Here is a 13,936-nt window from a genome sequence, read left to right as displayed (position 1 = left end):
TTTGGCCCTGTATTTGCATTGCTAGTTAACCACATGTCACACCCCTACAGCCGGAGGCTATTCTGTGGGTGTAAGATAGAGCAGTGTCAGGGGGGTGATGGAGGAAAGATCAGGCTGATGTAGGAGGTAATGGTTCCTGCCAGCTGATGGAGGACGGAGATCAGGGGAAGGACTGCGAGGACCCCTGTTCCTCTTCCTCTGGATAAGTTACCCCAGGTCTTGTGAATCTGTGTGCTCACCAAAAGCGAGGTGACAGTGAAGCCGGACCACTGCCCTGCTGGCAGTCACTGGGGCTTCGTACTCCCAGGAAAGTGTAAGCCTATAGTCGGATTTCCCAAGGTGGCCATAATAGGATCAGTATTGTATCGTATGGACTACTCTCGTGTCCATTGTGCACACCTGTAATTGTTACTCCTGTATATATATTTGTTTTGTGCCTGCTGTTGCTGTTTCATTAATGAAAGCTACCATTGGTTAAGTTGGATATCTGCCTGGGTGTAAGTATTTACCTACGTACAGGGGAACTAGGTAAGCTGTTCAGCCTTGGTAGACACCGTCCCCTCACAAACGGTATGGCAGAGAAGCAGCAGGTGAAGCAAGTCTTGCAGCAGATTGGGTAGCCCTTTTAATGTAAGCGCTTTGCAGACAATTTATCAATGTATATTTATGTAATTTACACAATAAGATTTCCTACTACTGGCTTAGCACCAGAGCTCACATACATAATAAAAAACAATTGTATTAATCATAAAACACTTATGAGCTGTAAGATACACTATGCTTTAGTAAACATCAAAAGTGATGACAATTCCTAAATAAAGATCAATCTTTACAACATTAAACAAAGTAACTAACAAATTAAGACTAATGAGTCATCTACTCAATTCTTGTGATTCTCATTTCTATATAGCACCTTTTCACATATCATACTTTATTCTAGATATTGGAACCTGGACACAATATATATCCTATAGGGAGTCTACTTTGTGGCTTTGTTAATAAAATCTTTGTTGGAGCCAAGTGAATCTGGTTCTAATACAAACCTGATTTCTTACATTCTGGGAACAAGGGCAACCTTAAATGTTATATAGGACATACATTAAATACCTGTTAAGATAATGGAGAAGTCCCAGCCACACGAAATCTTAGCCACACGTATGTCCAAAATGGCAGAACACAAACTGAAACATTGTATATCCTCACAGTGACCCAGGCCCAATTGTCCATTTTTGTTTTGACCACATACATATAATTGTCCTGAATCTACGAGACAGAAAGAAGTATTTAGAATGTTGTCATTCTATCATCACTATATAACGTGCATAGTCCCACATATTTAGTCATGCTGACTGTAACAGGTAATGCAATCTGCAGTACACCCAGTAGGTGGCAGCAGCTGACATTGTCAGACTATCTGCAGGTATATGGATTATTTTTTTTTTTATTATTATTATTGTTTATTTATAAGGCTCCACAAAAAGTCGGCTGCAGCGTACATAGAGGATACAAGTAAAACAGTACAAGGCAAACACAGGACATTATAACAAAGGAAAAAACAGTGCACTACAAAATAGGCAAATCAGTAGTATAGCGAGGAGTGTGGTTAACTGCGCTCCTTAGTAGGCAATGTTAAAGCTGCCAGAGGGAAAGTATAGGTGACGCTATTCCTATACAGGGTAGACAATGGAAAGAAAAACCTAGGCGCTAAATAGAGGGGTACCTCTAAATGTATGTGAGTAAATGGAGAGGTGTGTACATGTGGCAGTACTAGCGCCTTCTTTACTTAATGCAAACACAGGAAATGTGATTCACAGCCTAGGCTGTGTATGTTACCTTGTGTACCATATGGTGCATTACATTGTATTGTTTTATTCTGGCCAGAATCACATTTCCTGTGTTTGCATTAAGTAAAGAAGGCGCTAGTACTGCCACATGTGCACACCTCTCCATTTACTCACATACATTTAGAGGTACCCCTCAAATCAGTAGTATAAATAGCAAACAAACAGACAAACCAGTCAGGGCATAGTCCTTTACGCTTAGAGGTGGGGAGCAAATTAGCACAATCTGAGCCTGTATCCAGGAGTGTCGGTGCAGAACACTGGATCAGAGCCACAGGTTGAGGATAGGAGGCAAGAAGCAGGTGAGCTGGTGGCTTAAATAATGAAAGGAGGACAAGAAGGAAGAGGGCCCTGTTCATGGGAGCACACAATCTAGGGGTGAGAGGTAGACAAACAGGGCGACAAAGAAGGAATAGCGCAGTGTGAAGGGGGGAGTAGTTGTTGGGTTAGGAGCAGAACTGATGGGGTTTGATACAAATAAGCAGATCTTCTGAGACTTATGGAGACAGGGGCAATGAAAACCACCTGCTGGCACACAGAGGAGTACTTGGTGAGGATTGAGGCTGAAAATCATTTTGTGTCACACTGCAACAGATGTGGAAAGGTTTAGGGCTAATGCATAGCTGCCTACTCTCTTGGAAAGTTCGTGAGACTTCCAAAATTCTGGGAACTCTCCCGGGAGATCAGAGCAACCTCCCGCATCCCGCCACTTCCTTAGTGAAGTGGATGGGCGACAGGCTTTAGTGTCACGATTCACAGATAGGGGAGATCTGAATTGTAAGCAGGTATGGGCTAATGTTAGAGGTATCAGTCCCATAGAGGGTAGATGTAATAAATAAATAACCTGAATAAAACCCTCTTCAAATGATTTTATATATGTGGAAGATAAACACCGTCATATAAGAGCAAGGGGGAAGGAGCCATTGACCGCAGGCTGATGGATAAGTCGTTTACAGTTTGTGTTTATGAGGAAGCAGAAACAATATCACAATGTTATTAGAAATCCACGGTCATGAGGATAGTTACAATGTGTCACACAAACACCTACTACACCCAGATTACAAACCCACTGGTGATCATCTCTACAATAAGTAATAATTACAGCTGCTCTTGTTGATTCCATACAGTTATCTTTTTTACGTGAATATATATTTAGAATACGCATAATATTTTTGTTGGGAGTTTGGGAGACAGAAGAAATTATTGTTATGTCTTACACTGGTCTGTGCTCCTCCACCTTAACATTGAGACAATAATGATAAATACTAATTTCATTAAACTGTGAATACAGAATAAAAAGCATCAGTATCCCAGGTCAGATTAAACTACAATTAATGGTAACTACCTCATCTAACGGATATTTGCAGAAGGAATGCATTTAAAATATTTACTTATTGCTTTGCATATTATCACTTATATAGATTATTTTTAAAAATGTAAGATATTTGCATGTAAATCCCTGTGACACATGAATATAAGGAGTGTACCAGTCACTGCAGCAGAATGAGAACCTCCACCACCGATGCTCCTTATGATGGATCGCTGGCTTGGGAAGCCTGGTACATGTTCTGGGGACAGGACATCATCACTGCTCCCTACTCCTAGCTGACCACAGCTGTTTGAGCCCTGAAAGATATAATCACAAATCCACAACTCATCTGTTGTAATCAGCAATCATCAACTAGAAGACAAATAAGCTGGTCACAGTCATTAGAGAAATCACTAATATATATATATATATATATATATATATATACACACACACATACACATATATATACACACACACATACACATATATATACACACACACATACACATATATATACACACACACACACACATATATATATATATATACACACACACACACATACATACATATATACACACATACACATATATATATACACACACACACATATATATATATATACACACACACACACACACATACATACACACATACACATATATATACACACACACACACACACACATATATATATATACACACACACACACATACATATATACACACATACATACATATATATATATATATATATATATATACACACACACATACATATATATACACTCACACATACATATATATACACATACACACATATACATATATACACACATACATACATAAAACCCAATCACCCAGAAATAAATCCTGGACACAGAATTATTTTCAGAAACTGCAGAAATAACATGGAAATGTCCACCAATATTATTTACTATTTTATTAGACATAAACAATGACTTACCAGCAAGCACTTCCAGTAAAACACGTTAACGATTACACTAACATACTGTCCAGCAATGAACACGTTAATGATTACTAACATACTGTCCAGCAATGAACACGTTAATGATTACTAACACACTGTCCAGCAATGAACACGTTAATGATTACTAACATACTGTCCAGCAATGAACACGTTAATGATTACTAACACACTGTCCAGCAATGAACACGTTAATGATTACTAACATACTGTCCAGCAATGAACACGTTAATGATTACTAACATACTGTCCAGCAATGAACACGTTAATGATTACTAACACACTGTCCAGCAACGAACACGTTAATGATTACTAACATACTGTCCAGCAATGAACACGTTAATGATTACAGTAATATACTTGACTGGTTTATACATGGATGAGAAAAGTTAATGGGATTTCAGAAATGCTTTGGATGAGATCTGACTGAAAGATGAGCATTATAAAGACCTACCTGGGTTATAATAAGGACTTCTGATTTTATATTTATAAATGAATTTTTACTGGGAACTGCACGATGATCCTTTGCTGGATACAGCTGCTGCACATTGCAGAGTATAGTGGACAATATGCCGCATGCGCTATTACTGGGAACGCTTCCAACTTCACACGCTGCAGAATTTCTGCTGACACAGAATCCCTACTACAAGTTGTATCATTACCTCAATCTGAGAACTGCTTTAACCACAGGACACACAACACATTACAACATCACTACTGGACTTAATGCTTCATTGTTAAATTACAACTGTCATCCCATCATAAATCTAGGTTGCTGCATTAACAAAAATCAAGACTTTGGGGTATATTTACTAAACTGCAGGTTTGAAAAAGTGGAGATGTTGCCTATAGCAACCAATAAGATTCTAGCTTTCATTTTGTAGAATGTACTAAATAAATGATAACTCAAATCTGATTGGTTGCTATAGGCAACATCTCCTTTTCAAACCCTCAGTTTAGTAAATATACACCTTTGTCTATTTTCTAACTACTTGTAGCCTCATAAAGCACATGGAAGGAATCATTTATCATTGTACTATGCTGAATGATTACAATGATACACTCTATTTTGCATGCAGCAGCTAGATTGATTTTCCTTGCAAATTGTCTTACATCTACTAACACTCTGTCAGTCTCTACATTAATTGCCTGATTTTCAACAAATCCAATATAAAATTCTTCTACTAACGTACAAGGCCATCAACAAAATTGCACCGACACACATCTCCTCACTTGCCTCAAAATATCTTCCAACTCGACACCTCCGTTCTGCACAAGATCTGCGTCTCTCTTCCACTCTCATCACATCCTCCCATTCTCGGTTAGAGGACTTTTTTCGGGCTGCACCCACTTTGTGGAATTCCCTCCCTCACACAATAAGACTTTCCTCTTGTATTCAAACCTTCAAAAGTTCTTTGAAAACCCACCTCTTCAGACAAGCTTATAATATTCCTCAACCACCATCATAATCTCCCTAGGTTACCCTATTACCACCTTCTACACAGCTAACACAAGACAACAATCCTCTGACCAACATAGTTGTGTGACTGAGCATACAGCCCACTAAATAGTTTGTAACCTTTGCATTCTAGCTGGACAAATATTTAATATGATGTAGCACTTACCCTTGTGTATAAAACCATTGTCCCATAGATTGTAAGCTTGTGAGCAGGGCCCTCTTACCTCTACGTATGTATGTATTACCCAGTATTGTTTTATTACTGTTTGTTTCCAATTGAAAAGCGCTACGGAATCTGCTGGCGCTATATAAATAAATTATGATGAATTCTAACTCTGTCTCATTTGCTTACTCCAATCCCTTCCCTACTGGGAAGGAGAATGTAAACGAGGTTGCCCACTTTTGGACAGCTCCTCCTTAATCCCACCTGCCCCCTGTATAACAATTAAGGGGGGGGTCCCCTAGGTCCTGCACTTATCTGAAGTATTTAAAGTGCACTTGAGACTGTATACTTAAGATACAGAGATCGCACTCAGCATACTATGGAGTTGCCTGATGAAATTGCTGAAGCTCTGAATTCATCTTTTTACAGACCATTATGGTGTGCCATCTTTTCCGGGTAAAGAGCCATGAGAACGCTGAGTCTCACTAGCCTCTGGCTATCGAGTGAGCTCCATATGGTGTCAGGCTCTATGGCTTTTATACGACTATAAGCTACCACAGTAGGGCTTCATTTGTTACTTGTATTATCACTTGCATAAAGATAATTACCCACAGATTGCATTCTTTATTTTATATTGTTTTAATACTATGCAGCTTGCAGACATAAAGAATACATTAATAACAGATACTATGAATTGCATCCATATCACAAAAAGAGAGAGAATTATATGCTTTTTATGTCATGTTCCGTATAGAACACAATGAGAGAAAAGCAATCTGAAAATGAGTGATCCTAGAGACAGCGCACCTCCGCTGTGCAGACCAGCAGCACTGTAATAAGCACCAGTATACCATTCCCAATCATTAGTTTTCTACTGCTGTTTGTCTGAACAGCAGAAAGGCGCAGAAACTGTGATCAATGTTCCTAATGCCTGCACCATTCTCAGTTTACTCAAGATGCATCCTATCTGAAAGGCAGCAAATGCATATTCATCTGAACCATAGGATACTAAATGGCAAAAACATGCTTTAAATGAACTGGTGTTACATGAATGTGCAGCAAAAGTGCCGCGCTGAAACCTGCTGTCTCAGCAGATATAATAAGAGCATAAATGGCTAATATTAAGGTTTATAAAACATTTACTTACTTTGCTTCTTTTACTGCAGTGGCAATCAGTTACATAAAAGCAATATGTAAATATTTTAACATATTAAACTAATTAATAATAAAAAAAAGTGTATATAGACATATAAGTCAGAGAAGCAGGGAATAGTGCTCCACATAGCAAACACCATGGAGGTAAGACCTTTAACCAATGCTGCCCTCCCAGTAAGGAATTACATCCCTGTGTAATACCGACCTGCAGGGGTGGGGGTTATTTAGCATCGGAAAATAACTTGTATCCATCCATGGGATCACTACCTAGAACATGGCAGTATAAGCTTCAAGATGCCATCACAAGCTCCAAAGTCTCAGAATCTCACTGGCGACTCGATTTACTAAACTGCGGGTTTGAAAAAGTGGAGATGTTGCCTATAGCAACCAATCAGATTCTAGTTATCATTTATTTAGTACATTCTACAAAATGTCAGCTAGACTCTTATAGGTTGCTATAGACGACATCTCCGGATTTTCAAACCTGCAGTTTACTAAATATACCCCTGGGAGTCTCATGGGGATTGTAGTTTTATGCACTGACCTCTGCTGCAGACAGGAAGGAATGACGACCACTGATGCTCCTGAGGACCTTGTTCAGCACATAGAGATGGTCCTCCTGGTCTATTTCACTTATATGGCTCTATAATGTATGTTTGTCATATTGGCAATCTGAGGCTATATGAAATATACTGGCTATGAGGGGGGATGTGAGGCTATATGGATGTATACTGTCTATGTGGTGGTATAAGAAGCAGTATGGATGTATAGTGTCTATGTGGTGGTATAAGAAGCAGTATTGATGTATACTGTCTATGTGGTGGTATAAGAAGCAGTATGGATGTATAGTGTCTATGTGGTGGTATAAGAAGCAGTATGGATGTATAGTGTCTATGTGGTGGTATAAGAAGCAGTATGGATGTATAGTGTCTATGTGGTGGTATAAGAAGCAGTATGGATGTATACTGTCTATGTGGTGGTATAAGAAGCAGTATGGATGTATACTGTCTATGTGGTGGTATAAGAAGCAGTATGGATGTATACTGTCTATGTGGTGGTATAAGCAGTATGGATGTATACTGTCTATGTGGTGGTATAAGAAGCAGTATTGATGTATACTGTCTATGTGGTGGTATAAGAAGCAGTATGGATGTATACTGTCTATGTGGTGGTATAAGAAGCAGTATGGATGTATAGTGTCTATGTGGTGGTATAAGAAGCAGTATGGATGTATAGTGTCTATGTGGTGGTATAAGAAGCAGTATGGATGTATAGTGTCTATGTGGTGGTATAAGAAGCAGTATGGATGTATATTGTCTATGTGGTGGTATAAGAAGCAGTATGGATGTATAGTGTCTATGTGGTGGTATAAGAAGCAGTATTGATGTATAGTGTCTATGTGGTGGTATAAGAAGCAGTATTGATGTATACTGTCTATGTGGTGGTATAAGAAGCAGTATGGATGTATAGTGTCTATGTGGTGGTATAAGAAGCAGTATGGATGTATACTGTCTATGTGGTGGTATAAGGAGTATGGATGTATACTGTCTATGTGGTGGTATAAGAAGCAGTATTGATGTATACTGTCTATGTGGTGGTATAAGAAGCAGTATTGATGTATACTGTCTATGTGGTGGTATAAGAAGCAGTATGGATGTATAGTGTCTATGTGGTGGTATAAGAAGCAGTATGGATGTATAGTGTCTATGTGGTGGTATAAGAAGCAGTATGGATGTATAGTGTCTATGTGGTGGTATAAGAAGCAGTATTGATGTATACTGTCTATGTGGTGGTATAAGAAGCAGTATTGATGTATACTGTCTATGTGGTGGTATAAGAAGCAGTATTGATGTATAGTGTCTGTGTGGTGGTATAAGAAGCAGTATGATTGTATAGTGTCTATGTGGTGGTATAAGAAGCAGTATGGATGTATAGTGTCTATGTGGTGGTATAAGAAGCAGTATTGATGTATACTGTCTATGTGGTGGTATAAGAAGCAGTATGGATGTATAGTGTCTATGTGGTGGTATAAGCAGTATGGATGTATACTGTCTATGTGGTGGTATAAGAAGCAGTATTGATGTATACTGTCTATGTGGTGGTATAAGAAGCAGTATTGATGTATAGTGTCTGTGTGGTGGTATAAGAAGCAGTATGATTGTATAGTGTCTATGTGGTGGTATAAGAAGCAGTATGGATGTATAGTGTCTATGTGGTGGTATAAGAAGCAGTATGGATGTATAGTGTCTATGTGGTGGTATAAGAAGCAGTATGGATGTATATTGTCTATGTGGTGGTATAAGAAGCAGTATGGATGTATAGTGTCTATGTGGTGGTATAAGAAGCAGTATTGATGTATAGTGTCTATGTGGTGGTATAAGAAGCAGTATTGATGTATACTGTCTATGTGGTGGTATAAGAAGCAGTATGGATGTATAGTGTCTATGTGGTGGTATAAGAAGCAGTATGGATGTATACTGTCTATGTGGTGGTATAAGGAGTATGGATGTATACTGTCTATGTGGTGGTATAAGAAGCAGTATTGATGTATACTGTCTATGTGGTGGTATAAGAAGCAGTATTGATGTATACTGTCTATGTGGTGGTATAAGAAGCAGTATGGATGTATAGTGTCTATGTGGTGGTATAAGAAGCAGTATGGATGTATAGTGTCTATGTGGTGGTATAAGAAGCAGTATGGATGTATAGTGTCTATGTGGTGGTATAAGAAGCAGTATTGATGTATACTGTCTATGTGGTGGTATAAGAAGCAGTATTGATGTATACTGTCTATGTGGTGGTATAAGAAGCAGTATTGATGTATAGTGTCTGTGTGGTGGTATAAGAAGCAGTATGATTGTATAGTGTCTATGTGGTGGTATAAGAAGCAGTATGGATGTATAGTGTCTATGTGGTGGTATAAGAGGCAGTATTGATGTATACTGTCTATGTGGTGGTATAAGAAGCAGTATGGATGTATAGTGTCTATGTGGTGGTATAAGCAGTATGGATGTATACTGTCTATGTGGTGGTATAAGAAGCAGTATTGATGTATACTGTCTATGTGGTGGTATAAGAAGCAGTATTGATGTATAGTGTCTGTGTGGTGGTATAAGAAGCAGTATGATTGTATAGTGTCTATGTGGTGGTATAAGAAGCAGTATGGATGTATAGTGTCTATGTGGTGGTATAAGAAGCAGTATTGATGTATACTGTCTATGTGGTGGTATAAGAAGCAGTATGGATGTATAGTGTCTATGTGGTGGTATAAGCAGTATGGATGTATAGTGTCTATGTGGTGGTATAAGCAGTATGGATGTATAGTGTTTATGTGGTGGTATAAGAAGCAGTATGGATGTATACTGTCTATGTGGTGGTATAAGAAGCAGTATTGATGTATAGTGTCTATGTGGTGGTATAAGAAGCAGTATGGATGTATAGTGTCTATGTGGTGGTATAAGAAGCAGTATGGATGTATACTGTCTATGTGGTGGTATAAGAAGCAGTATGGATGTATAGTGTCTATGTGGTGGTATAAGAAGCAGTATGGATGTATATTGTCTATGTGGTGGTATAAGAAGCAGTATGATTGTATAGTGTCTATGTGGTGGTATAAGAAGCAGTATGGATGTATAGTGTCTGTGTGGTGGTATAAGAAGCAGTATGATTGTATAGTGTCTATGTGGTGGTATAAGAAGCAGTATGGATGTATAGTGTCTATGTGGTGGTATAAGAAGCAGTATGGATGTATACTGTCTATGTGGTGGTATAAGCAGTATGGATGTATACTGTCTATGTGGTGGTATAAGAAGCAGTATGGATGTATAGTGTCTATGTGGTGGTATAAGAAGCAGTATTGATGTATAGTGTCTATGTGGTGGTATAAGAAGCAGTATGGATGTATACTGTCTATGTGGTGGTATAAGAAGCAGTATTGATGTATAGTGTCTATGTGGTGGTATAAGAAGCAGTATGGATGTATAGTGTCTATGTGGTGGTATAAGAAGCAGTATGGATGTATAGTGTCTATGTGGTGGTATAAGAAGCAGTATGGATGTATAGTGTCTATGTGGTGGTATAAGAAGCAGTATGGATGTATAGTGTCTATGTGGTGGTATAAGAAGCAGTATTGATGTATACTGTCTATGTGGTGGTATAAGAAGCAGTATGGATGTATAGTGTCTGTGTGGTGGTATAAGAAGCAGTATGATTGTATAGTGTCTATGTGGTGGTATAAGAAGCAGTATGGATGTATAGTGTCTGTGTGGTGGTATAAGAAGCAGTATAGATGTATACTGTCTATGTGGTGGTATAAGAAGCAGTATGGATGTATAGTGTCTGTGTGGTGGTATAAGAAGCAGTATGGATGTATAGTGTCTATGTGGTGGTATAAGAAGCAGTATGGATGTATAGTGTCTGTGTGGTGGTATAAGAAGCAGTATGGATGTATAGTGTCTATGTGGTGGTATAAGAAGCAGTATAGATGTATACTGTCTATGTGGTGGTATAAGAAGCAGTATGGATGTATAGTGTCTGTGTGGTGGTATAAGAAGCAGTATGGATGTATAGTGTCTATGTGGTGGTATAAGAAGCAGTATGGATGTATAGTGTCTATGTGGTGGTATAAGAAGCAGTATAGATGTATACTGTCTATGTGGTGGTATAAGAAGCAGTATGGATGTATAGTGTCTATGTGGTGGTATAAGAAGCAGTATTGATGTATAGTGTCTGTGTGGTGGTATAAGCAGTATGGATGTATAGTGTTTATGTGGATGATTGTGAGGCTATATGGAAGTATACTGGTTATGTGGGGGTATGTGCGGCTATATGACTTCATACTGCCTAGGTGGGGTGTGTGAGGGCATATAGAGGTACACAAAATATATAGGCCATGTGAGGCTATCTGGGGATATCGAAACTATATGGGTGTATGTAGTACAGGCTACATAGATGTCTGCTCTCATCTCTGCAAGTTACAGACATCCTGGAGGAGGTTGTGGGTGGGGTTTATCAGACCCATGAGATATTATATACATTGTTATAAGATACAGAACGAACAGCACACATTGTCCAGAAGAAGAGTAAATGACGAGGTTCTGTCCCAGGGGGTCTGCATCCATCTCTGTAAGTTACAGGAGGGTGAAGGTGTCTCTGGACCTGCTGGTAGTCACTATAACGACCGTCTACATGACGACAGTACATACCCAGACACCGAAGAACTCATAGCCGACAGAGTGGTAACTCAGACTGCTTCAAAAGGAGACTTAAAGAAATTGCGACAGCTGAAGATCCCGGCACACTCTGATGATGTCACATTGAAGGGACACACTATCATGCGTTCTGTTAAGGTAGTAATTTAAAGAGGCGCCGTCTGTACAAAGTTCTTTACAAAGCCTTATACGTTCTACAGCCGCCGCCGCCGCCTCAAATTAGTACCTTAACAGAACGCATGATAGTGTGTCCCTTCAATGTGACATCAGCGGAATGACGAGATTCATTGCAAATTGTGTCTTTGAGGCTCATCACAGGAGAATTACCAGCTTTCCCGGGAGTCCCACACAGAATTTGGGAGTCTCCCGGACATTCCAGCAAAAGTGAGCAAGTATGATATAGATATAGATATATATATATATATATATATATATATATATATATATATAGATAGATAGATAGATAGATAGATATATATATATATATATATATATATATATATATATATATATATATATATATATTGTGTGACACAGAGCAGCACACATCATCATCACCATTTATTTACACCGTCTATCCACAGTAATGGATGAGAACTTCTACAAGATGCAGACCCCCCTCCTCCCAGAGTAGTGATACATACTGCTGGGGGACGACAAGTCCCAGCACACTCTAGTGAGTGGAGACGACGAGCGCCCCCTGGTGGCACACGGAGTTACACTTACCCATGTGAAGAGCAGCTGTCTCTCTTCCTTCCCTCCGCTCATCCTGTCACTTCCGCGTGTGACGTCACACAGCAGCCGAAGTAAAGAGTGCGGGTTTTGTCTAGTAGCGCCACCTGCCGGCGAGAGTGAAATTCACCGAGACTCATGGAAAGGACTCATAAACCTCAAACTGTCCTGATCAAATCATTTGTGTTTTCTTTTACCCTTTTAAAGCCTTGAAACCACAAAAAGAAAGAACAATGCATCATTATCCTGCACCTTTCACATGAGCTTTTTCACCTGAAATATGTTTTTCAACAATTAGCTGTAATGAAAAAATATAGTGAAGGGTAGAACTGACATTTCACAGGAGAATAACATTTTTCATTTCAGTAATGCAACCTTGTTTATGAAGTGATAAAGCGGAATGCATCACACACAATAAACCATGCAGATCAGGTGCTTCCAGTAGGGTGCAGATCTATCTTTATTGTGTCTCTTTATTACAAATTGGCTGGCGTCCCAGCACTTACCTTAGGTACAGGGGACAGTGGCCTGCCTTGCCCCGCTGTTTGCATCCTGTTGCCTAGCAACGGGACTCTCTGCGTTTGCTCTGCCTCGCTGCGCGCATGCACAGTGATGACCGCATCACGTTGCTAGGCAACAGGACGCTCTTCCTTCTCTTCCTGATGGCGGTCAGGTTTGTTCTGACCGCCGAATCTAGTCTCCCCCAATCAGGCTGCACCTTCCCTAATATAAGGAACATTCTGGCACCCTAACGGTGCCAGAGTATTTCTTCAATACAGCTCCAGTACTTCCTGTGATTTCCTGTGTCTCCTATTTGCTGACTTCTGGCTCGTTCCTTGGCTTCTTCTCTTGGATTCCGATTTGGTACTGCACAACTCGTCTGGTTTGACCTTCTGCTTGTTCCTGACGCTCCTTCTGAATATCCCTGTGTACTGCGATAGAGTTTGGCTTTGACCTGGATCATTCGACCATTCCTGTTCATCACACCACTGCGCTAGTGACTAACTTATAGAACCCGGCATCTCATGCCCATACCTCCTTGCAGGAGTCCCTGGCTAAGACCGTGGTGCGTTAGA

The 13,936-nt window shown here is 39.5% G+C and overlaps 1 protein-coding gene across 3 annotated transcripts in view; it reads right to left on the bottom strand.

The window, feature by feature from the left end:
- Nucleotides 1–13,052, bottom strand: part of SERGEF (secretion regulating guanine nucleotide exchange factor) — an 88,215-nt gene extending 75,163 nt beyond the window's left edge. Inside the window, exons 1-3 of one of the 3 annotated variants that reach the window (XR_012679385.1) lie at nucleotides 12,855–13,052; nucleotides 3,329–3,467; nucleotides 1,108–1,263 (exon numbers count right to left, since the gene is read on the bottom strand). Coding sequence is in view for 2 of the 3 variants with exons in the window: in XM_075187549.1 (XP_075043650.1) it covers nucleotides 1,108–1,263; nucleotides 3,329–3,467; nucleotides 12,855–12,896 (337 nt within the window). In the remaining variant the exon portion in view is untranslated. The remainder of the gene's footprint in view (nucleotides 1–1,107; nucleotides 1,264–3,328; nucleotides 3,468–12,854) is intronic. The other 2 variants (XM_075187549.1, XM_075187548.1) reach the window with 2 other exon arrangements.
- Between the last annotated feature and the right edge of the window lie 884 nt (nucleotides 13,053–13,936).

Source organism: Mixophyes fleayi, chromosome 10 (assembly GCF_038048845.1).
Source record: "Mixophyes fleayi isolate aMixFle1 chromosome 10, aMixFle1.hap1, whole genome shotgun sequence".
Taxonomy (NCBI): domain Eukaryota; kingdom Metazoa; phylum Chordata; class Amphibia; order Anura; family Limnodynastidae; genus Mixophyes; species Mixophyes fleayi.
This window is presented reverse-complemented; position numbering and strand designations above follow the sequence as displayed.